Source organism: Mya arenaria, chromosome 6 (genome assembly GCF_026914265.1).
Source record: "Mya arenaria isolate MELC-2E11 chromosome 6, ASM2691426v1".
NCBI classification, from domain to species: Eukaryota; Metazoa; Mollusca; class Bivalvia; order Myida; family Myidae; genus Mya; species Mya arenaria.
In genome coordinates this window covers 40,982,220-41,008,840 of record NC_069127.1, presented here as the reverse complement: position 1 = coordinate 41,008,840, position 26,621 = coordinate 40,982,220, and the positions used below count along the sequence as shown (strand labels likewise).

At 32.5% G+C, this 26,621-nt stretch overlaps 1 protein-coding gene across 1 annotated transcript in view; it reads right to left on the bottom strand.

Annotated features, from left to right (window-relative positions):
- Nucleotides 1–26,621, bottom strand: part of LOC128237790 (deleted in malignant brain tumors 1 protein-like) — a 431,829-nt gene that overhangs the window by 99,455 nt on the left and 305,753 nt on the right. The window contains exons 2-9 of the mRNA XM_052953374.1: nt 19,692–19,868; nt 15,692–15,839; nt 15,165–15,331; nt 13,090–13,237; nt 12,565–12,731; nt 10,985–11,161; nt 5,304–5,451; nt 4,735–4,901 (exon numbers count right to left, since the gene is read on the bottom strand). Coding sequence (XP_052809334.1) covers nt 4,735–4,901; nt 5,304–5,451; nt 10,985–11,161; nt 12,565–12,731; nt 13,090–13,237; nt 15,165–15,331; nt 15,692–15,839; nt 19,692–19,868 — 1,299 coding nt within the window. The remainder of the gene's footprint in view (nt 1–4,734; nt 4,902–5,303; nt 5,452–10,984; nt 11,162–12,564; nt 12,732–13,089; nt 13,238–15,164; nt 15,332–15,691; nt 15,840–19,691; nt 19,869–26,621) is intronic.

Below are 26,621 nucleotides of genomic sequence, written 5' to 3'. Positions count from 1 at the left end.
ATAATGAATTCAGTAAGTTAACAGTTTTATTTGAAAAAAACGAACACTTACAATTTAAATGTTGCCCTATCCTGTTTTATTCAAAACAATATCATTAAGATAATTTCTGAAAAACAATCAAAGCAAGTGGTAATTAAATAAATGATCGGACTTTTTCAAACATTTGGCAACTATCTGGATACAAGATACAAGATACAAGAACCATTATTGAAAGTCGGGTACATGCTTACAACGAGCTATTTTTCGACATGATCTACGAACATACATACAAATAAAAACATAACGAAGATATGGTGACCTGGATAAAAAAGCATACAGTTTTAAATAGATACTATATTGGAACATATATTTACAAAAGCCGTCTCTTATTATAATCATGAAATTATGTTTTAAATAGATACTATATTGGAACATATATTTACAAAAGCCGTCTCTTATTATAATCATGAAATGCATTTACAAAACGTAAGATTAGAACACTGTATACAGAGATGAAATAAAATAGTTTTTGCGGCTGTACGGACAGAGGACACGCGCAAGGTTCCGTAAGTTGACCTACTACTTTAAATGTTTAGTTCTTAGAGGAGTACACATTAAGGAACATCGTCTATTTTTTAAACAGCAAAATTGTAAGTAGTATTATGTACAAGGGAATTACAGCATGGTAGAGTGATGTGTAGTTAGTTAAAATGTTATAAATAATTAAAATGTTATAAATAATTTAGCTTTCTAGTAAACGTTTTTTGGAAGTATTGCTAAGAGGAGATACAGTTCAAACTCGTTAGTCGACTTTGTCGGGACCTAGGGAATAAACATTCGACACATCCGAAATACAAAAAGTATAACCAATCCTAACACATATGTGTTTGATACATGTCCGACATCCAACTTGAATAGAACGGTGTGTTTACGGTCGTGAAAACAGCAAACGTATTATTTAAAAACAAAGTGATACAAAAATGAATTATTTGTGCCAAATTAATTCTATTCACGTTTACGGATTACACAAATCAAATATTAAACCACAATTGCATTCACTTGTATATTGTAAGAAAACTGTAAAGCACATATGTTATGCCCGTTTGTGTTCTACATGCAGTGTAGAGAAATAACCTCGTCACGTAACTTCGTCAATAAACTCTGTAAACAAACACCTTTAATTATTCACTCTTAGTAACCCATAAACCTCAATTATGAAAGTTTGTTATTTTGACACGCACGGTAATTTAGCGACAAACCTCCATGATAACTTTCGCACCTACATCTCGATCTACAGTTCGACATAAGAGACAAGAAAAATGTCTGAAATTCGACCACTGGGACTGAAGACTGGGAGGTCGACATAGCAAAAACATCGAGATAGAAAAATCGACACAAGCAGATTTAATTTATATAGAATAAGAAGGAATAAATTCTGGACCGGAGCAAAAAAGTCGTCATAACCGGAAAGTCGAGATATCCGACGTCGACATAGCGAGTTTGCAATGTACTTCATTTTAACATGTAATTTAAATACTATTATATTTTTCTGATATTATCAAAAACAGTAGCGTACAAAGGCAAGGTTGCTTCTATGATTGGGTCAATTCTACCTACAAGTTACCATCCAAATCTTTGCTCGGGCACCGTCCTGACAACATCAGCACCTACCACTGTGTTAGAATTTTAATTAAAAATGTCATATAGTAAAATCTCAACAAATACTTGCCGAAAACAAACCACAAGCAGTTGAACGTGTTCGAGAAATTTTAATAGTAAATAAATTTGAAACAATCGCAATTATAAATCAGCCCTTGTTATTTGATTATATATTTTGTATTTATATTTAAAATGCCCTCTGATTTTTTCTGATATTTGATTGCCACATCTTGACCAGTGGGTGTAGGCCATCCCACTGAAAATACACTTCTTTCTTGGAACATAGGATAAAAGATATTCAGTGAAACAAATTATAATTGTTATTCTTTTCTTATTTGTTTAAGTTATATAAGATTATTTGCACATTGAGCATTTACAAGAATAACCTGTACAGGTGCTGATCACCTTTCTAAATTCCAGCTAGTTTTGAGAGCATCTTATTTCCTTTGGGAGCCTCTTTTATACCTAACTGACCTCAAAGCAGAAATAGTTATTCACATATTTAGTTGTTCGTACTGATAGCACATCTACACAGTTTAAATACCTGAGATTAAAATGACATGTTTTAAGAAATACATAGTTTTGAACATATTCATTTGAGATCCTGGACAGTCATTTGTATGAATTGTTTTAATTCCGATACATCTTTCTCTGCTCATATGTAATATTGGCAATTGAATTGTATGAGGAAGCTATACGTAAGTTGAGGTGTAATCATTAAACTCAATTATTAAGGCTCTGTATTGAATCTTTTTTATTTGTCCCATGTTTGTCTTGCTACAAAAATGCCAAACCATAGGACAGTAGATGAAATTGGATCTGATTAAATATTTAAAGATAACAAGCTTAGTACTGACTGTCAACAATTTGCTTAGTCTTTGAAGAATTTTCAGTTGCTTAGCTGAATTTTAGAAAACTAGGCATTATAATTTATTAAACTATCCACCCCAACGCCTAAATGTTTAACTTCTAAATATTTAACTTACTCTTCCAAAACAATAACGTGATTAGGTTTATTAAGTGTGATCGTGATGTTCTAAGAAAAAAAAAAAAAAAAAAGAATGAATGAATGAATGAATGGGCGGACGGACGGACGGAGAAGTTCTGTTATCCTAGATGATATTCAAAATGTTTCTGAAAAACGGAAGAAATATTTTACTCCGGTATAACAGGAAAGTTAACGCTTAAACTCTGATATTTAATTCCATCAACATATAATATTTCCATTGCAAATCCGGTTGTATGATCCTCATTGCTTAGACAGACTATAACGTTTTGTTTTTAATAAACGACCAATACATGTATGTTGGAGATTAAATCAATAAGCACGGCCAATACAACGTCGATTAATATGAGCATAATACATCGACTGATTTAACTAACAGGTAAAGTTGTATAAGTTCATTTGTTATATTTGGCTGTATTGAAAACACTAATTGTTGTATGTTATATAAATAGTATATTAAAACATTCATTCAAATCAACAACAAAAATAAATATAATATCTTTCATAAAATCATTTTGAATCATAGAATAATGTAAAAATACGTTACAGAGCGCCCTTTTCAAAATCCAAAATAATGTTATGTTATTCACAATTCTTTCAACACGCTAAATCTTAACAGTGTTAAATAGTTCCGATAAACAAAAGTTAAATCCCTGTTATTATTTACATCCGATTCTGAACGTTATTTGGGAAAAGGAATAATAACTATATATTAAATCCATTGTTCAGGGAATTAACCCGAATTCAATACATTATTTAAAAAAATCGATATATGCGAAGAAAGTGTACCTTGAGTTTGGATTAGATATTTATTGAACAGATAAGCATTGCCATGGCTTTACATCGTTTCAATAACCTTATTACACAAAGTAAGACCCCAATGTCGAGACGCGAATTCAAAATAATTAGGTGTACAAAATAAATAAAGTAATTTGTTAGCAGTGACAGTAATGTGTCGGAACTTTGCCTTTGATGTATTGTAAAATCCCATAATCTGTGGACATGTTACAGCCCCGACAAGCCAAATTACAAAGTGTTATGAATATTCATTATTGAGTGATGTATTGACCTTTGACCTACTCACACCGGTCCTACAATCGATAAGCTAACTACTCGTGTTGTATATACGTTATTTCAAAATCAATCTTTGAAAGGGCAAGTTACATCCAAGACTCAACACAAATTCTTGCCAAATACCCGCCCATCCGCCTGCCCACCGACAAACCCAAATCGTATACCCTTGTTTTTCACTCAGACCTAGTGAAGTTATACTTTTCGTGCAATAATGTGAAAAAACAAAAACAAACTCAGACCTGCTTCAATATTACAATTAATAAGGTAAAGTTTCCATTCCCATTTCAACAAACTAGTAGACAACGACCATCTTTGAAAATTATAATGTTGGCTTATTAAATTCAGTGTAGCTTTAAAATAAATGGAGAATTGATGTGGAAGTATTTGTTTCTATATCATTGCATTTCAGAAGTGAATATATGTTAGAATAACTGAATGTTTTCGAAATAAAATAAGAGAAAACTAAAATTAGCTCGTATTCAGTAAAAAACAGATGCCTATTTAAAACTAAACATTAATCTGGTTTAATTCCGGCGGCCATCTTAGTCGCCTATTAGGCTTGGTATACGTCATTAATGTTAACAATAAAGCTATGATGAAATATGACTTAATGACAACACCAATGCACACATTTGAATGAAAGTCATCATTTTGCTACATTTTGGTATCATCAGAAGGCTTTGATACATTCTATATCTAAGAAGACTATTATCATATATCTGACTTTCAAACATCTTGCTTTCGCTTTCGTCAATATTTGATGTTTTATATAGGATTATTATGATGTCCAAATATTCACTATTTAAGGCCTGCATAAATATATGAATCATTCGCCTTCCCTTTTATTTTTTCTAATAGATATACATTCTCGATTGTACTTTCTTTTTTGTATCTTAATGTTCTATATATGTGTATTTACACTGTGTATGACTGATTAATGTGTGAACTTTACTATAATAGCATATATTTTTTTCCATTGTACCCTTCACAAATGGAGAAACAAAGGTGATAAATACTACATGTAACTCCGACATCTTCATTGTGTCCGCATTTGTGCTGACCCCATGGACTGGACATACAGTAGTCGATCGCAGTCTCGTTTCCTTGACAAGTAACATCGTCTAGCCAAATCTGACCACTACCTGCACCGAAATAGGAACTCGAACGTACTGTGACATTGTCCCTGGAATTGAACAAGTCTGATAAATACATATTTCTGTGATAGAAATGCATCCGTTCTGATAATTGACCCTTTCAACTCATGATATATGCAAATTATTAAGATAAGTTGATTTTTTATATTAAAAACGGATAATTTTTGTAACTCAATCTCTACAAATGCTCAAAGCATTATGACACTCACTTGAATTAGATTCCTAGATCAAAAAAAATGCTTATACTTATGTCCTTTTCGCTTTGTTATTTGTGTATCCAAGACGGACAATAAAATATTAATTATAAACTGCATAAATAACAGATTAACGCAAAGGAAAATGAGTTCAAAACTCAATAAATGTATGTACAAGAAATACTATAACAATAATGTGTTGTTTCAATTACTTGCCTATTAGGCAAAATAACTTACGTAGCATATTCTAGCTGTCGACATACGACTTTGGCAAATTGTATGTCTATAACATCCCCACAGACAGTACCCCATGTTCCATTGTGAAGTACTTCAACACGGCCCTCTAACTGCGTTAAGCCGTTAATCAGTCTAATAAGACTTGAACCTAAAAAATATGACGTCATGCATGGCCGTATAGCAATAAAATGCACGAGTTTATTTTCGCAACATTATTGGCAATTATTTAGAACGATCTAATTATTTATTTAAAAAACTCTTTTTTTTCATTATTTGAAACTCAGAATTTATGTTTATTTAGGCCATTTTACATAACAAACCACACCAAGCCCTTTATGCATTACGTTCATTTTGTTCAATTTTGGAAGCCATCTTAGAGGCTTTATTGACCTCGGTATGGTCAAAATGTTTTTAAGTACTTAAAGGTACGATTGTTCAATATTAACAGGAACAATTCGATGATTTCTGACCATATATACATTTGAACGAAAATCATCATTTTGGTTAATTTTGCGAAAATTTAGAGCTTACTCTTTATCTCGTCCAAAATGATATTTGGACCATGAAAGAAAACTGAATTCTGAGTTGTACAGATGGTTTAACTAAAACTTTTCAAATCCAACAAACTTAAATAAAACTCTTGGTGTTTAATTCATGAATTATAATATGTTTAAGATGGGCGTGGTTTTCCATCATTTTACTTTTTAATGCTTACATTGTTAGTGAACACACTTGTTTGCAAGGTATGGCACATTTATTTTAAGGAATGTCTTATCATAGTGAAAACATGTGTTACAAAGGAGTTTTAATATGGTAAGTAAAAAGAAAATTTTAATTACAGGATAACTTTAGATATGAATGTTTGCATAACTCCGTTGATTTGAGTAGAATTCCAAAAATTCATTCAATAATGAATTCAGTGAACAGTTTCACTTTCAAAAAAAGAACACTTAAAATTCAAATGTTTCCCTAAACTGTTTCTATTTAAAACCATATCATTACGATAATTTCTGAAAAATAATCATAGACAACGGCAAGTTCACACGGAATATAACATTTTCGAACATTTGGTAACCATCTTAACATTGTTTTGAACATAAATGATATGCAATTGCTCCTTAATATGCAATTAAACATGTTATTTATTTTAAAAATAAACATGGGATTGCTAATGAACAAATGCCGATAATCATGCCTTATTTTGTACGAATATTGTACATTTGCATATACTGGCGGCCATTTTGGACACCAACTTGAATATCTCGAGATGACGAAGAGCGGAACGAAGCCATCTTTTGAGTGATTATGCCAGCAAAAAATAAAACAAGCATGTTCTATTTACCGCGATGCAAAAAAACCCTCCTTTTTTGCCAAAGTAATGATGAAGTTATTGACAGAAATATGTCTACAGAATTGCAATGTTCTAGATAAGAGGTTTCAAAATAGTTAAACGATAAGTCATTGGAGTCGCTAAAAATTCATTGAAAATTAACAAAACGTCTCGAAATATAGCAATATGAGCAACACTATAAACACATCGAAACTTTGAAACAAAGTATAGGAATGCAAAAAATAGCGATGTCCATGTTTGGTGTGTTATAAGGAATGTATAATTGATAATGAATAACGTACGAGCGACCGAACAAATAAATAATTTTACTAATGCATGTTATCATGGATAGATGGATGGATGGATGGATGGATGGATGAATGGATGGACAGTGGAAGGAAGGAAGGAAGGAAGGAAGGAAGGAAGGAAGGAAGGAATATATATATATATATATATATATATATATCAGGCAATATATAACCTAAAGACATTTCGGAATTAAAGAACTCCGAGATGATAAAATATCATAGTAAAAATGGTAGACAAGAGTGCCACTATTGTCATTATCAATCGGACAGTTTACATAAATGAAGAAGACAGACAACTTCAAAATGATATACATTTTTATAAACTTCCAAACAACCCACAAGAACAGTTCTCCAAGTAAATTATACATGAAGTGTCAAAATGCAATAACATCAGTGAAAACATTAAAAGCAAACTACTCCCGTGTACAGACAATAGAGTGCTGCTTTCTACGTCCTCCCGAAGATTGACAAATATGTCAACACTGATTGAGCTCTGGGATACCCGGGCCGTCCTATAGCATCGGGATGCGAATCACTAACAGAAAATATATCTTTATATGTTGACAGCGTCTTAAAATCTCACATGGAAAATTTACCGTCATTTGTAAAGCCTAAAGGATACTTCAGACTTCATCAAGAAATTACGATCTTTACCAGAGTTATACAAAGGTGCATTTTAGTGACACTTTACTTCAGCTCTCTTTATTCTAACATTCCACATGATGATGGTATAGACACATGCAGATTCTTTCTTGAACATAACAATGCTAACTCTCTTGGATATATTGAGGTCATCTCAAAATGAATCAAACTTGTATTAATAAAAAAACATCCAATTCAACGATGCTAACTACCTACAGATTTTAGGAACATCTTTGTTTATGGGAAAGTTTAAACAAGTTATCCTTAAAAACTGTTCCAAAACAAACGTTACTGTGGTTGAGGTTCCTTGATGACATTTTCTTCAAATGGGAACATTCCGGAAAAAAGCAATAGCTCTTCATCAAGATATCAACAAAGTAAACAAAAAATCAAATTTACAAATAATGTCTCAAAAAATGTGTTTCATTCTTGGATGTTCATATCGAAAACTACTTAAAAGATGGTTTGGAAACAAGCGTTTTTGAAAAATCAACCAAATGCCACCAATACATAGAATACTCTTCGTGTCATCACGAAACGTTCAAGTCGGACATCCCCTACAGCCATGCTAAATGCTATAGAAGAACAACATCAAGTTATGACCGTTTCCAGGAGGAATATGATAAACTTAAAACCTATTTTGAAGAACGAAACTATCCAAGATCTGTTATGGGTGAAGCTATTTCGAAATCATTTTACATTAGTGCAGAGGACGCCTTGCAGCCAAGTGTAAAATCATCGAAAAACCCAATATTCCTTTTGTGTGTACTTTTAATCCATCGTTACCAAACATTGCAAAACCTTTAAACCAATATTGGGGAGTACTCATATATTCAAAAAGTAAAACTGTCCAAGATGTTTTTAACTATAAAACAATTGCTACATATAAGCGGCCTAAATATATGCAAGATATACTTATGAACTTACAATTGTTGTCACTAACAGATTCGTTACTAAATGTAATAGATCAATTTAGTGAATTTAAGATAAATCATGAGTTGTCCTGTTCTTTTACAGGTGTTATATATGTTATCAATTGCAAAAAAAGTTAAAAGCAATATGTTGGTCAAACACAGTAAAATTGAAGTCAGAGAATGAATAGTCATAGGTTTGATATTAAGGTGGAACGCGACCCTGAACGAATTTTCGCGTTAATGTCAGAAAATTGATACTTTTTGAACAGCATAAGCCCAGTTAGCGACTGTTTTTACTTTTTCAATATTCCAAACAATTTTGAAACAACGACTCTTCAAAATATACCACTGACGTCAATTTGAGACTTCTGTAATTGTTTTGCGTTCAAGCTACAATAACCGATATTTTCATCAATTCTTCTTTTACCGCTATGAAATTTCATTTGCGTATTTCATATTGAATGCGTCTAAAACGTCAATTTTCGCGGGAGAAACGGCGTCGTGTTTCGCTTAAAAAAGCGCGCCTTTTTTAATTTTGAAGAAAAACACTGTTCGTTTAGTTTTTCATTTTTTTTTTAAATATATATTCATTTTTTTTTATTACAAATCGCCCAATATCAAGAAAAGTGTTCTTTACCGACTTCGTTTTTGCGCAATGTCAAATAATTTAAACCCTAAATCGATTTCTTATTCAATAAGTATTAAAACGTTTAGCATGAAGTTAATCGAAATATTGTTTATGGTAATAAAAAGATAAGATTAGAATTTAAGAGAGCCTTGTTTTGTATAAAATTCTGATAAGTTTTATGTTAGTTATATTATTTTAATTATTTTATTGTACAATAAATCTAATTCCAAACAAGACAGGCGCTAATTAACAAACTAAATAACTCCAACGAATGACTGGCTTTAATTTCTAAACGATTTAGCAATCCCATTTGCCGAAATATAATAATATAATATAATAATTTGATAATACACATGTTTCAAGTCAATGGACAACGCTGATTAGGACTTTGTTTTTATACATTCATCTACAGTAATAACAAACAATTCTACTACTTTATAAGTTACAAATCGATCTTAAAGACTCTGCTGTGCGTACAAGCATAATGTCATACATTGATAAAAGTGTGTGTGTGTGTGTGCATGCGCGCGTGCGTGCGTGCGTGCGTGCGTGCGTGCGTGTTGATGAATTGATGTAGCTTGAACGCAAAAAAAATCCAGACGACTCAAATTTGACGTTAGTGGTATAGTTTGAAGACTTGTAGCTTCAAAACTCTGTGGAATATTGAAAAAGTAAAAACAGGCCCTAACTGGGCATATTCTGGTCTATTTGTAAACCAATTTGTCAGACATCAACTCCAAAATTCGTTCAGGTTCGCGTTCAACCTTATGCATTGTCCAGATTCATATACAAATGGGTATGGACATTTTAATGCCCCTGACCACAGTATCAATGATTTTCTTTTATGCTAATTGATAAAATTGAAAACAATTGGAAACGAATATTAAAGGAGAGTAGATGGATGCACATTCTTGGCACAACCATTCCTAATTGTATAAATTCAAATATAGTATTCTTATTATTCTTACATAACTGTTTTTAGACTATTTAATGTTGCTTAGTTTAAACTGGTTATTTGATATTTGTTTTGCATTTATATTGCATTTTACCAGTAAAATTATAACTCTATAGATCCTATATATATAGATAAGACATTATTTTGCGTGAAAGTGTATGCTATATTTTGACCCTACCAATGTTGACGTCATTTGACGTTGAAGTCATTTCCTGGACGTCTTTAATCATCACCATTGTAACAATTGTAAATACTTAAACACAAATGGTTCTAAGTGTTACAAAAGGTATCAAAACAATTTATTAAGTCAACAAAAAATACATATAACCTCTTATTTCAAGCAAATTATGATGTACATGTGTATAAGAGAATAAAGTATAAATACGTGATAGAGCACCCTTTTTGAAGTCCAAATAGGGCATCCAAAAAAATGTTATATTATTCACAATTCTTTCCTGCACGCTTAAACATTACAGTGATAAATAGTTCCGTTAAACTACAGTTAATCTCATGTAATCATTTATATCAAAGTTTCAATGTTATTTTTGGAGAGAAATAATATTGATTACTTCAATCCTTTGTTCAGGGAAGTAACCCGAATTCAATATTAGTTAAAAAAAATCACATGTATTCGAAGAAGGAATATCTGCAGTTTTGATAAAATATGTATGTATAGATCATCTTTGACATAGGCATCACATTATTTCAATAATCATATTACAAAAAATAAAGACGCCGAAGGTGACACACTAATTCAAAATGATTAAATTAATCAATTAAATACAATACTAAATGCAAATGTTTAGACGCAGGTTTGCAATAATTATGTGAGGATGACGAGCCTACGCTAAATAACATGCTTGTGAAACAGGTAGCCTAATAATTATACCTTATTCCCACATACCTCGGGTACAAGTTGGGGAAGTACCATCCAATTGGCCGTTAGCTTGACATTTCCTTATTAAATTGCCATTAGTATGGATGTGACCCACTGCACATGTGTACGTTACTGTCGTGTTGTAAACGATCGTTGCCCAAGAACCTTTGGAACCGTCATCTACGTCAGGTACAGTGCAGGCTACTGTGATTACAAACATAAAACAAAAAATAGCAACTTTGTTCTTACTCTTTAAATCTTTAAAAGGACTTAAACAGATTACTTGTTGACGACATTGTTTTCTTAATTTGTTCAAATTGTTTCGTTAAATTTATGTATGTGCATAAACACCATACTGAAACAGAAAGTCTCATTGAAATACAATCAAGCTTAATATCAATTAGCAATTAGTAAAATAAGCACCGTCTGGTGTAACTTAATTGAAATGAGTATCAAAGTTTTTCTTTGAAAACATCCCCTTCGCTTCATATAAGTAAGTATGAGTTTTAACAATGATATCAGAGCTTGTCATGGTGCCATTATGCAATGTATCTCCCTGGTATTACATTTATTTTTGGAGATGTTATATTCGGTTGTTGTTATGTGCTACGTTACGTAAATTAACATTTCGAAAACTCATTACCTTAACAGTATGCTACGTATTTATATCATAATCTTGCTTCTGAATGACGCACGGAATGATACCGTGAGCTGTTCGGTGGATTCAGTCGCCAAAACCGTTACTTTTGAATTTAACACGCCGATTGGCGCCAGTCAATTAACTACTATATTCTAGAGTACAGGCTACCATAACAGATAGATAAATAAATAGGCGAATCAGAGAATTGATCTAGTTAAACACCATTACGTTTGAACATTAAGATTTATTATCCGTTCTTAAATTGAATCCTTAACAAAAGGCATATTTGTAAAATCTCATTTCCATTACTGTATTAATATTGATACCTGAAACACATATAGTCTGACTTAATATTTTGTTTGCAGATATGTCTTTCTTATATTATTAACAGAGGTGTAAGCACTTACAAAGTGAAATTCACCTTCCACAGCAACAGTATCGCGAAAGACAAAAATTCACTTTTTTATAAGGATCACGCACAATTCTACATACTTTTCGGTGGACTCAACTCAACTACTACCACTCCTACTATTTTTTACTTAATGTCAAGGTCAATGTACCAATTTGATAGAAAATCAATCTTTCGACCATCATCAGGTGTACAAACATTTTATAACTAAGACTACTAGTTTATGCGATAATTTTAGAAATTATACTTTTAAACATTTTGCTTTCGCTTTTTGAATATGTCATGCTTTATATAGAATTATTTTGATCCCCGAGTTGTAATTAATGTTCCTTTAGTGATCACTTTGTTATGCTTGTATTGTTATATGGAATTTGCGCATTGCATTTTATTGCTTCTCCCTTTAAGATTCATACGCATTTTCGATTATACTGTTTTCTATCTAAAAAAATATTACGTCTGTTCGCTTTTTATGCTTGATTAATGTATGAACAACAATTTAATATTATGCATTTTTCTATTAAACTCTACCGAAACGGAGAAGTGAAATGTGATTTTTACTACATATAACTCCAACATCTTCATGATGTCCACAGTCGTGTTGTCCCCATTGTCTGGTCATACACAAGTTGATCACACTCTCGTTTCCTTGGCAGCCAACATCGTCCAACCAAATCGGGCCATTACCTGCACCGAAATAGGCGTTCGAAAGTACCGCCACATTGTCCCTGGAATTGAACAAGTTTGATAAATAAATAATTATCTGATAAAATTGCATTTTTCTAATTATTTACCCTTTCCGCTCATGCTATATACAACTGATTTTGATATTTAAAAAAAAATGCTCAAAGTATAAAAAAACTTGCATTTGATTTTGATTCTTGGATTGACATAAATCTTTTCATTGTTTTTTTTTTTCATTTGTGTATCCCAAACTTCCAATTAATTTGGAACTTTCACATAAATAAGAGATTAAAGCGATGACATGTGATTTTAAAATAGAAATAAATGTTTTATCAAGAATTATTTCAACAAGTTTGATTTGTTTTAATCACTTAAATGTACATATTTAGCATAATAACTTACGTATCATATCCGAGCTGTCGACATACGACCTTCGCAAAGTTTATGTCAATACCATCATCACAGATCGTACCCCATGTGCCATTGTGAAATACTTCAACACGTCCCTCTAATTGCGTTGCACCGTTACGTAATCTGATAGCATTTGCACCTATAGAAGAAAATAAGATTTTTTAAATTTTAATTCTGAGGGGCTTCTAAAAATTTAACATTTGATTGTGAACAGCATCTGCAAGTTCCTCCTATTGCCGATAGACATTCGAATATAACTGGTGTCGATAGTGCCTGAAAAATGGAAATATTGCAATTATATTCCAGAGTGCCTATGATAAATGGAACATTCTAACAGGACTCGCAACCACTGCCCCTAAAGAAAATCATAATTACTACAATCGCCGCAATGCGACCAGGTTTTCAATGAGCGCAATTAAAAGGTTTGTACAAGTTTAATCAGTGTTTAATAAGCATGGAGATATACATGGGTAACGATATGTTCTATGAGCTTCTCTACGTTAAGACTAGTACTTTGTGTCAAATTGCACCGATATCATTTACGCCTATGAATATAAATGATAAAACAGTCCATCGAAAGGTTCCTGAAATTAATATCAAAAAGTGTTTTTATGAATATTGAATTCATTTAGCTTTATTGGCATGATGGTAAATTGGCATGTGCTTTGACTAGGAATGTAAGTGGAGACAAATTGATGGCTATGCATAACAGGGATGTCAATCAAGTAAAATACAAGCAAATCGTGCCACTGACCCATAACATTTTATACATATATACATTGTTCTTGCAGGGAGAAAATTTGTGTACAGCTGGGAGAAGCCAACATACAATACATTTTGAACAATGACCTTCATGTGACTTTGGACTTTGATATATTGTTAGGTCCTTTAATCCGTGGACATGTTACAGCCCGGAATCCTAATAACACAAGGAGGTTTTGGCATTTAGTGTGTTTATGACTTTTACCTACTGACATAGGTCCTGCACGCGGCATGCCAATTACTCGTGGCGAATATGCGTTATCTAAAAATCAACTTTAGCATGACCAAGCTACAGCCCGGATACAATATAAATTAGTGCATAACACTCGTCTAGCCACCGGACCCCATACGAACTTCAATTTAATAACCTAGGGTTTCCTTCAGTCTGGGTAATATTTCATTTTTCATCAGTCAATATTGTACAAAATCCATTTTTTTTTTCAAACACAATTCAGAACTGCCAACTGGTACAATCAATACGGTGAAATCTCCATTACTATTTTAGGACACTTTGACATAACGGCCATGTTTGACGCAAGGTTGGTATATTAGATTCTATGTAGCGTTAAGCACATAGATATTGCCTGTGGTCTAAAGTAATCTTTCTATTTAACTGTAAGAAGTAATATATCGTCAGAATCACTGAATGTGTTTGAAATATCAAATAGAAGTCTTAAATCAGTTCTTATATCGTAGAATAAATAGATGTTTTAAGTCAACTTTCATTTTGTTTAAATTTGGCAAATATCTTACTAGCCTTATTGATCTTGATGGATTGTCAAAATGTTTTTTTTATTATATTACATGTACATTTGTATATTTTTTTTTTATTTTTGTAATTTTCAATGTTTACAATTGAATTATCATGATGATTTCTGACTAAATGTCAAAACCAATGCACACATTTGAAAGAAAGTAAGTATTTTGGTACATTTTAAAGCCCATCATTAGAATAACACACATTCTATAACTAAGACTACTAGTTCTTAATACTATCCTAAATCCTTCTTTCAAACATCTTGCTTTAGCTATCGTTAATATTTTATGATGTTTTAAATAGGAGCGTTTTGATATCCAAATGGTCAAAAATGTTCCTTAAGAGTTGACTTTCTTAAGTTTGCATTTTTATATGAAACATTCGCATTGCCTTCTATGTTTTTCCTATAAATCGGTAACATTCACGATAGTATTATAAATGATTTATTATGATTGTACCCTTTGTATGCTTGATTGATATATGAACTGTACTTTAATATATTTTTATTGTTCTCTTTAGAAATGGAGAAATAAAAGGTGATATATACTACATGTAACTCCGATATCTTGATTGTGTCCGCAGTTGTGCTGTCCCCATGGGCCTGACATACACATGTCGATCATAGTCTCATTTCCTTGACAAGTTACACCGTCAAGCCAAATCTGACCACTGCCTGCACCAAAATAGGCATGAGAACGTAACGTCACATTGTCACTGAAATTAAGCAAGTCTGATACATTAAATTTTAGAAATGCAATCTTTTTATCATTGACTCTTTGCACTCATGAACTATGCAAATGATTAAGATAAAAAAGTGTTTCCATTAAAAATGATTTTGTTACACAATCACTTTAAATGCTCAATGCATAAAGAAACTCACTTGATTCCGATTCCTGGAATGAATTTATTTTTTGCATTTGTGTATCCCATACTTCCAATAAATTTGGAACCTATTGGCATGAACACGTGATGAAAGCAAAATTTTTTTTTTAATAAAGTAATAAAATGCTTAACCAAGAACTACCTGTTTTTTGTTTTTATTAAATAATTTATCTATTTAGCAAACTAACATACGTAGCATATACGAGCTGTCGGCACACGACCTTGGCAAAGTTTGTGTCTATACCATCCCCACAGACGGAACCCCACGTTCCATTGTGAAGTACTTCAACACGTCCCTCTAATTGCGTTGTACCGTTACGTAGTCTGATAGCACGTGAATCTGAAGAAATAACAATTTGAATTCGATCATATCGTGGCTTTTAAAATGTCAACATTCCATTGTGAAAAGCTACCGCAAGATCCTCTGCATGCCGTTTGGTAGTCGAATAGAACTGGTGTCGATAGTGCCTGAAAAAAGGGAAAAAAATCTAGTAGGGCTATGACAGATCTAAAATTATAATAGGACTCGCAACCATTGGGTAAAAAAACAAACATATTTACTAGATATGCTGCAATGCGACCAGGTTTTCAATTTACGATTTTAGAAGATTTTTGGAAATCGAACGAGTAATTTATAGGCCTACAAATGGACATGGGTTAACACTTTGCCCTAGTACTCTCAACAATTATGCCTAAATCAAAACATATAAAATAATGCAGGTGGGCAAGGGTAACAAGTGTTCAATGACCAAATATAAATTTGAAAGAAATTCATCGTTTTGTTTCATTTGGCGATAATTCAAGATTTCGGTTTTTATCTTGTACAAACTTATATTTGAACCAATAAATGCAACGGAAATTCAGATTTGTTCTGATCCTCAAATTGAACAGAAAGTTAAACATTACATTTTATTTTCAAATTCAACAAACTTAAAAAACTTTTGGGTGTTTAATTCATGATGATTTATTAGATGAGTGTGGCTTTCGATTATTTTACATTTTATATTTTACATTTTAACTCAAATAACATACTTGTTGGCAAGATAAAGCACATTTATTTATTGTAAATGGACTGTCTTTATCACAGTGAAATTATGTGTTACAAAAGAAGTGTTGACATGTTGACTAATAAATATACTTTTAATTGATATATATTATTAACAAGACATTCGAATTTATTCAATTATAAATTGAACATGTTATCAGTGTAATTTTTGAAAAGGGGCACTTAAACTTTAAACATTGCACCATCATATTTGCATTCAAAACAATATCATTAAAATAATTTCTGAAAAACAATCAAAGCAAATGACAGATCATATTAAAAATTAACATTTTCGAGCATTTGACAACCATCTTGATACAAGATACAAGATACAAGTATCTTTATTTAAAGTCGGGTATATGCTTACAAGAAACATTATCCATATGAGCTGTGTATGAGGGTATATGCTTACAAGAAACATTATCCAAATGAGCAATGTTCAGGCATGAACAACAAACATACACAAAATATCAAAACATAACAAAGAGCTGGTGACCTGTAAATAAAAGTTCATAATTGTGAAATAGGTACAATATTGGAAACAAATATTTAAAAAGCCGTTTGTTAACATAATCATGCATACAATTACAAAAAGTAAGATGGATAAGAGCACAGTATACTGTGATAACATCAAGCAGTTGCCTTAGCTGTACATGCACTCATCACACGACTGTTCCTCTACTTGACCTACCACTGCAAAATGGACTAAATGGTTAGTTCTTTCAAGATTATAAATCTCGTAAGTTTGCTCATTTACTTTTAAATCAGGAAAAATTTAAGTAGCATTATGTACATGTGAAATTTAGCAGTGTACAATGATTGGTAGAGTGTAGACATGTTTCAAAAATGTAGCTTGCTAGAAAACGTCTTTGGAAAAAAATGCTAAGAGGCGATGCTTAATTTATAGTGTAATTTAAATACTACTAGATGTTGCTGAAATTATTAGGAACAGAAGCGTACAAAGGCATAGTTGCTCCAATGATTGGGTAAATTCCTACCTAAAGGTAACCATCCATATCTCTGTCCGGCCACCGTCCTGACAATGTCAGTACCTTCCACTGTGTAAGAATGTTAATTAAAAATTCCAAACCTTAACAACTTAACAAATACTTGCCGAAAATACCCTTAAGTAGTTATATGTGTTCGACAGATATTAATGATATATAAATTTGAAACAATGATTTATAGATATTAGCCCTTGTTTTTTTCATTTATTAAATTTTATCAATATTCAAAATGCCCGCTGAAATCTTTTCTGATAGTTGAATGCCACATAGTGGATGTAGGCCATCCCACTGAAAACACTCCTTTTCCGCGGAGACAAGAGATAAAAGATTATCAGCGGAACTCCTTATAATTCTCAATTTTTTCTTATATATAAGTTATAAAAGCGTATTTGCATAGTTGGCATTAACAAGCGGGACCTGTCCAGGTGCGGCTCAGCATTCTAATTTCTAGGTAATTTTAAGAGCACGTTACTTTCTTTGGGAGGCTATTCCACGGAGATAGTTTTTTTCAATATTTAGTTGTTCTTTCTGTTGGCTCATCTACAAAGTTTACATATCTGAGATTGAAAGTACATATCGCAATCGCAACAAGGTTTGGAACATATTCTAGTGAAACACTGATCAGACATCTGTATGTTTCAATAGCGATGAATCATCTGAAATGTTGGCAATTGAACTCATGCATAATATTTTCGTAAGTTGAGGTGTACTCTTTAAAGATAATTTTTAAAGCTCTTTTCTATTATTTGATGGTATTGCTTCAAAATTCCCAACAACAGGACAATAATTGAAATTGGATCTGTTGAAACATTTAACGATAATAAGCTGTTAAATAAAATAATTCATTTCAGTTAAGAAAACCTTACAGTAATCCTTTCTTACCCATTCTGTAAATCGAACGACCCGACTGTAACCGGAAACATTTTTTTTTAAATGACGTCAAAACAACGCGGAAAAAGATCAACCACTTGAAATCACTTTTAAACGTAAAATTGAAACACTTTAAAATATAATAAATTAACATTTTCTAAAATGTTGATTTATATTTACGGGACCTGCTGACACAATACAAACAATAGCAAGATTTATAGTGTTCATGTATATTGTTATGCTATGACTAGCGATCCGAACATATCCGAAGATGTTGCGTCCATCGATTGATAAACGCAATTGCCGAAAGGCAGTTCATTTAAAGAATGGAAGTTGAGGTGTAAATATAAGTTACTAAACTACCATAACACCTAAAAGTTCAACTTACTCTTCACAAAAAATAATGTGATTAAATATATTCAATTGTTTTATGTTTTAACAAAGCCTGAGCCAAATGAACATGCTAAATATGTGTTAGGTTTAGCATAAATTGGAAAAAAAACAGTTTATCAAAGTTTTACGTTCTTCTTCAAGAGTGGTCTTAGCAACTTCAGGATTTTTTTACCCATCTTATATACATCATTTTGAGCAATAATGATAAGAAAAATGTTCTTGTTATGCAATTTCACATGTTCTTTATTTTAGTAACTAAACATCTGCTGGTTATCGTCTACATGTCAAGGTTCATGCCCATATTTATACGAATATTTTACATTTAATTACCTGGCGGCCATTTTGGACACTTGAATATCTCGTGAAAACTTAGGGCGGAACGAGGGCAATAACTGAGGGTCTGGGCTAGCAACTTAAAAAAACAACTTTCTTTGCACCGTGAAGCAAAATTTACTCTATTTAAAGAAATTCACATGTAATCATTTACATATAACTTTGAATGTTATTTTTTGGACTGAAATACTATCTATCAATTCAATCCATTGTTCATCGAAGTAACCAGAATTCAATATTTGAAGACAAATCACATGTATGCGTCACATGTATGCGAAGAAATTATATGAACAGTTTCGATACAATATGTATGTAAACCATTATCAATGACATAAGCATAACATAGTTTTCAAGATCATATTACAAAACATAAAGACGACAAAGGTTACACACGAATTTTAAATGATAAGGTTAATCAATTAAATACTATACTTAATGCGAATGTTTAGAATAAGGTTTCAATTACTGTACGAGAATGTTGAGTCTACAATAAATAACAGTAGTATAACCAGTAGCCGAATAATTACACCTAATACTAACAAACCTCGGGTACAAGTTGGGAAAACCCCATCTAATTGGCCGACAGCTTGACATGTCCTTACTAAATCGCCATTAGTATGGGTGTGACCTACTGCACATGTGTACGTAACTGTCGTGTTGTAAGCAATGGCTGCCCCAGAATCTTTGGAAGCATCATTTACGTCCGGTACAGAGCACGCTTCTGTGAAAACAAATATATAACAAAAAAAGGGCCATAACTCCTAAATGACTAAAGCGATTTCCATGACTATCGAACTTGATCAAGATATTATGGTCACAAACATGTGTTTAAAGTTTGGTGAGGATTGGACAAACAGTTTTCAAGAATTAGATCGGAAACAATCTTCGGGACGTATTTTTCAAGTCTTTTTTTGCAAATAAAGGGCCGTAACTCCTAAATGACAAAAGCGATTTCCATGGCTAAGGAACTTGATCAAGATATTATGGTCACAAACATGTGTTTAAAGTTTGGTGAGGATTGGACAAACGGTTTTCAAGAATTAGATCGGAAACAATCTTCGGGACGTACGTACGTACAGACAGACAGACGTACGTACGGACAAGGGCAACCCTATATGCCGCCACTTTGTGGGGGCATAACAATAACTCTTCGATTGCAACGTTGAACTTACACTTCAAAATCTGTACAAGGATTGTAACAGATTGCATGTTGACAACATTGTCTATTTATTTTGTTCAAATGGATTTGTTCAATTTATGTGATTGCATAAACACTATACGACAACAGAAAGTCTCATTTGAAATACATTCAAGCTTACTATGATTTAATTTGAACTGCATTATCTTTATTTATAGTAAAAGTCAGTATCGCCTGTTGTCTGTTCAATTTATGATATTAAATACTATTTCTGATATTGCCTTAGTGCCTCTATAAAGAAGCTTCGTAACTATTTTGATCACTATTTTTTCCATTTTTAAATAACGAACGTAACGTCGTTTTGGAATTGAAGACGTCGATATTGCGCTGATGTTTGAGCTTGACTTGAGAAACGGTAAAACTTTAAAAAAAAACAAGTCAATGAAAGTATGCTATTTTCACTGTTTCAAGTAATGAAAACTCAATTTTATTTCACTGATAAATCTCTTAAAACTATCGAAAAACATGATAAAGAACAATTGTGTAAGATAGCACTGAAATATGTGATGGAATTTATCATTCCATTCATTAAAAGATTCAATAGTAAGGTTGTTGATCATGGGTCAATTGAAGTTATTTAATACTACTACAACTACTACTTCTACTATTAATACTAGTACTACTACTACTACTTCTAAGAAGAAGAAGAAGAAGAAGAAGAAGAAGAAGAAGAAGAAGAAGAAGAAGAAGAAGAAGAAGAAGAAGAAGAAGAAGAAGAAGAAGAACAAGAAGAACAAGAAAAAGAAGAACAAGAAGAACAAGAAAAACAAGAACAAGAAGAACAAGCAGAACAAGAACAAGAAGAACAAGAAGAAGAAGAAGAAGAAAAATAAGAAGAAGAACAAGAAAAACAACAATATCAACAACAACAGCAACAACAACAACAACAACAGCAACAACATTAGAAGAGCAACAGAAACAACTACAAAAACAACAATAACAACGACAAAAACAAAGACAAAAGATTTTCTACAACAAAAACCGCAATAATGACGATGAGGTCAACTACTACAAATAATAATGATAAAAAAAATGCTGCTGCATCCAGTAAAGCTATTATTTATCTTTACAAATTTCCAAAGATTTAACATTATATTCCTTATTGGTAGTTTTCTTTACAATTTGAATGCCTGTTATTATTATAGCAAAGCAACTGACTGATACTCATTTGAAGAGATGGTTTTGATAAGATTACACCTAATTATTGCTCAATTTTCAAAATTGCATTAATGAATAGTTAATTCAAGCATTTTCTGCATTATTTCCAAAACAAATATGAATATATATATCATCGAATTGAAATTCTAATGTGGACTGATCATTGATAGAAGCATTCTTATTTCTTACATTTTACATTTGTAAACTTGGAATGTCTGGCCCTGTAAACGTGGAAGAGTGCATTTAAGCCAAACCAATTGTTTTTCAGAACAAATTGGAAACAAAAGAAAGCTCACATGAGAAATTGCCCTTTAAAAAAATAAGAAAGATCTTTTGAACACTTTTGCTAGAGGACCAGTAGACAATGTTACACACAACTATGTTGTGACCTATATTTAGGTCTTGCGGATTTTTTCAAAAATATATTTCGCTTGCCGTTGCAAATATGAGACCTTTGGGGTTAATTTTAACCAAAGCATTATTTGAACAATCTAGGTAGAGAATCACTAGTCAAAGTTACACAGCAAATATCTAAGCTCTATGCTTTTCCGTTTTAAAAAAAGAATAATTTCAAAGAATAAATATAATTAATTAATTGACGAAAATAACGAGAATTGTATATAAAACAAGTTTTATGAAAGAAAATATTGCAAAATATGTCAATTTAACTTCCGATTTTAGTTGAATTAAAGATCAAATTCTGTTTAAACTGTCAAAACTTTAGGCCATTATTTTAGATGACACCGATATTATTTAGGGTCACCAGGCATCAAGATTTCGTATAAGGTTTACCAGAGAACTAGCTAAACGTCGGTCGGATTACCTAGGATGCAATTACTTTCCACCATCAAGTTACATTTTCCTCATTGGCAAGAGTGTGTTTTATATTACACAATATGCAATGCTTGCTAAAAATCGCAATCGACCGATTCGTTACCCAATCAATCATTTCTTAAAGTTAATTACCGTTCTTGCATGCCAAATCAACATATTCATTGATTTGAAGAGTTTAATGACTCCTTATCTCACTAATATATCCATATCTGCTTACATTATTATCGTTAAACCAGCTTTAGAATCGATATCAATTCAGTTGAGAACTGAAACTTAAAAGTCAAGGGACAAAGTTTTAACAAAAAGAAAATGATTTCTGACACTAACAGTACACAGGATAAGCGATTGTTTTCCCAAAACAAATTCAAAAATTCATGGTTTTATGTAATTCTATGTAACAGTAATTTAGTAATAAGCTGTGAAATATAATGTTTATACTGACAACAAAATCATTATTAACCTAGGTTGACGCTTCGGACTATAATAGTGTTTCTATCCATATGACATCATATTGCACAGATAATAAGAAAATAATTGTATATTATCACTTAGAATACAACCTATATTTACAGCCAATGAAATTGCTTTTCAATTATTAAGTACTAGGATAATTTCATTAGAATGTCAAATTTTGCGGGTCCGCTTACTGCCACTTATCCGATAAACACTCCCTGCGTCATTTTTTGCCCGGACAATGTGTCTGCCAATCAAGTGGTATTCTATAACAGTTAGATGACTCTACCTCCGCTCATTTTTAATCATTAAAATGTTACTTCACGTAATCTAACTATTACATCATATTAAATAGGATTTTTATATGATAACAATGTTTAAAAGGCAAAACATAAATAGCGCCACAAAATTAACAGTATTATTGTAAATTACATTAGTTTCTTTCAGATATGTAAATTACAGAAATATCTTATTTCAATAGAACTCTTTGGTTTCATATGATCAGCATAAACTGTGCACTAAAACGTTTTGTATTCATGTATGCTACAGATGTTTACGCGATTTAATAATTGAGGAAAATAAATCACGATTTCTTATTTAATAGTAAATAAATACTCTTACCTTGACATGTTGTACACGGAATATAAATAATATTTATCATCAAAAGCTTCCAAAACGGGCAAGTTCCCATGGTGCAAAACAATCCTCAGCGGTGGAATATAGTTTTATAACAGTGTCACATCAGTCTCACTATATCTAATGATTTGTAAATGAGACAATAAATTGTCCAGCTCATTCACTCAAGCCGTGTGCGTTCCCCGTCGAAACAATACTGACTCTAGTATAATGTAAATGTGGAAAATATGGTTTACCATCATGTCACACTCAAGGGTATTAGATACTTCCTAAAGTTATTGAATTTCAGCCAGGCTTGTTTAAACATGAACTGTTTTAAATATATATATGTAGGGAGTTTAATTTCGTGTGTTCCTCAATATAGATGTCAGAAGAGACTCCATTCTTTCTAAATATGGTATATAAAGGTCAAATGACCCGTTGTATTTCTTTTGGATAAAGGCGCTTTACAAATTCTGCCGACGTCGGTTTTACAGTAATAATAAGGACCAGTTTCTTTAAAGAAATATTATGACGTTGATACTAAAAACGAGTGTGTTGATTATAATGATAAGATATTGAGGATAACCTTTGATGATCATGTTGGTCTTCCACAAGTTTGATAAACCAGGCAGTATAATATAGTTAAGACTTGTCTGTTGAGATTAAACTTAGTTATCATGAATACAAGTTCATCCTAGTGAAGACTGTTCCGCATCAGTAATACACTATCCTCTCGGAGATGATTAGTCTTAATCATGAATAAACGGTCTTCTCGATAAAGACTGGGCTCAATCATTTATACACTGTCTTTGTGGTGAAGACAATGTATACGGTGGCATCACTGTGAGGGATGATCCTAATCATAAACGTAAGTTCGTCGTGATGAATACTAGTCATAATCATAAATTAACGTTATTTGTGGCGACGATTGAGCTTCACACTGTCGTCGTGGCAAATAATGGTCTTTTGCATGAGGAAAATTTCAAGTGATGTTGATTTTGTTAAAACTACTGATGACTGCATTCTTTGGTCAAAATTAAAAAGTGCATTTTTTCAAAGTGAATAATGATATATTTGTTTGTTTGTTGTTTAATGTGCCTCACGGTAGCGGTAGGGAAGGATATCAGAAATCAATATATTTGGTTTATTGATTAGTAATATTATCTACGAGGGTCATTCGTAAAGTTCGTGGACTTCGGTATTTTCAAACGCATCTTTTGAAATAAAAAAGAAATCACGGTTTCTCAATAGTACTATGTTGGTGCTATCTACATACAAAAACACACACATAAATATTGACAAATAACAAATGTATATTACATGGAACATAGCATATAAGCAACTGTACGGAGCACTTTGTACAATGTTATGACGTCAAGATCTAAAAAGCTTCAATAGTTTTCAAAATATTCACCATTATGTGCTATACCTTTCCGATGTCGCTTTATCCAAGTGTCATTAATATCTCTGTACCAGTCACTGGAACATTTTTTAACAAATGAGCAAATCTGTGTCTGAATGGCATTGATGTCTTCAAATCGTTTTCCCTTTAGCTCACTCTTTAAGCGGGGAAATACAGCAAAGTCCATTGGGGCAAGATGTGGACTATATGAACTGTGAATTATCCGTTCCAGTCCAATGAAATCAATAGTCATAATAGTCGTGTGCACGATGGGGTGGGGCATTGTCCTGGTGTAAAATCATGGACGCTATGTCCGTTCCCGGCCTCTTCTTCCGGAACGCGTGGACATGTTCCCGGCGGATAACCTGAAATCTCGATTTGAACGAATAATTATTGAAACAGTGAAAATAATATAGGTTTATTGTTCAATGTTAACTAAGCTTAAAATGATATAAAAATCAAAATAAATATTTTTAATATTATACGTTTATCATTGACATTTTATTATGAGTACAGTATCTTTACCGTTTGGTAATAACTGGCATTGACGGTTTGTCCATGTTGGACTGCGTGGGAAAGCAGCATCCCCTTCCGGTTCATGAAAAAGATAAACATCGTTTTCTGAGCGGACTTGCTGACCCGTGCCTTTTTTGGAGGGGGTGTGCCTGATGTCTTCCAAACCATGGATTGCTGTTTTGTCTCGGGATCGTAGTTATGAATCCATGTTTCATCACAGGTAATAATGCGATCCAAATAGTCCTCGCAATCACGCTCCCATCGTCGTATAAACGACATGGATCCTGCAGCACGTTGAGTGCGTTGCTCTTCTTTCAATAAACGAGGGACCATCCTCGTCGTAACCTTACTCATGTTCAGCATGTCAGTCAGTATGTGATGGGTACAGATATGTCCAATGTCGGCTTCCTCCGCAATTTCAGAGACGGTCTTCAGTCTGTCTTCCATCACAATTTGTCGTACCATTTCTACCTAAGCCTCATCTACCGCTGGTCTTCCTGGTCGTTTGTCATTTGCTAGGGATTCACGACCGTCGGAAAAACGTCTGTGCAATTTGAATATAAGTGATCTTGACACCTTGGATGATTTTACTGTATTTTTTAAAAATGCAAGAGTCTCTGTAGGCGTGTAGCTAGGATTAACGCAGTACTTTATAGCTGCTCGTTGCTCCGTACGAATTGACGTCGCCATCTGTGACGCTAAGCGTTGAAACTACTGTGCTACGTGTTTGCTACACAACAATATTATTATACCGGATATGACGTTGAAATTTGGCCATAAACGTCATGAAAGTATAAATTGATGTCATGTGAAATTTAAAGAAAATGCCGTTATTTTTAATAAATATACTACGGGTTTACGGCGATGAATGTAACAAAACTTTGCAAATTATTCAAAGTGCTCCGTAACGCCTGACATCCGTTTCCAAGGTAGCATGTTTTTAAGTACATGTCAATAATATGAATATTTTATGATTGAAATATATTAATAACATGATATTCTGCTTATCTGTAGACTTTTACTAATATATCATCTTTTTTATCAATATTAATCATGGCAGTACACGAACTTTACGGATGACCCTCGTATATAGAGAATAGGAATGGGATGGTTGTTTCTTTAGTTTGACTGGGGATTGGAATGCTAGGACAGGTGCAAAGGCTGAGTAAGTTGATAATTAAGATATTTATGTTTTAAATTCATTGTCTGCAATAAAGACACATTTTTTAATGCTCATCGGAAAAATATGTTCTAATTTTGTAAAACAACTGGTATGAGAATTTTAAATGGAAGAG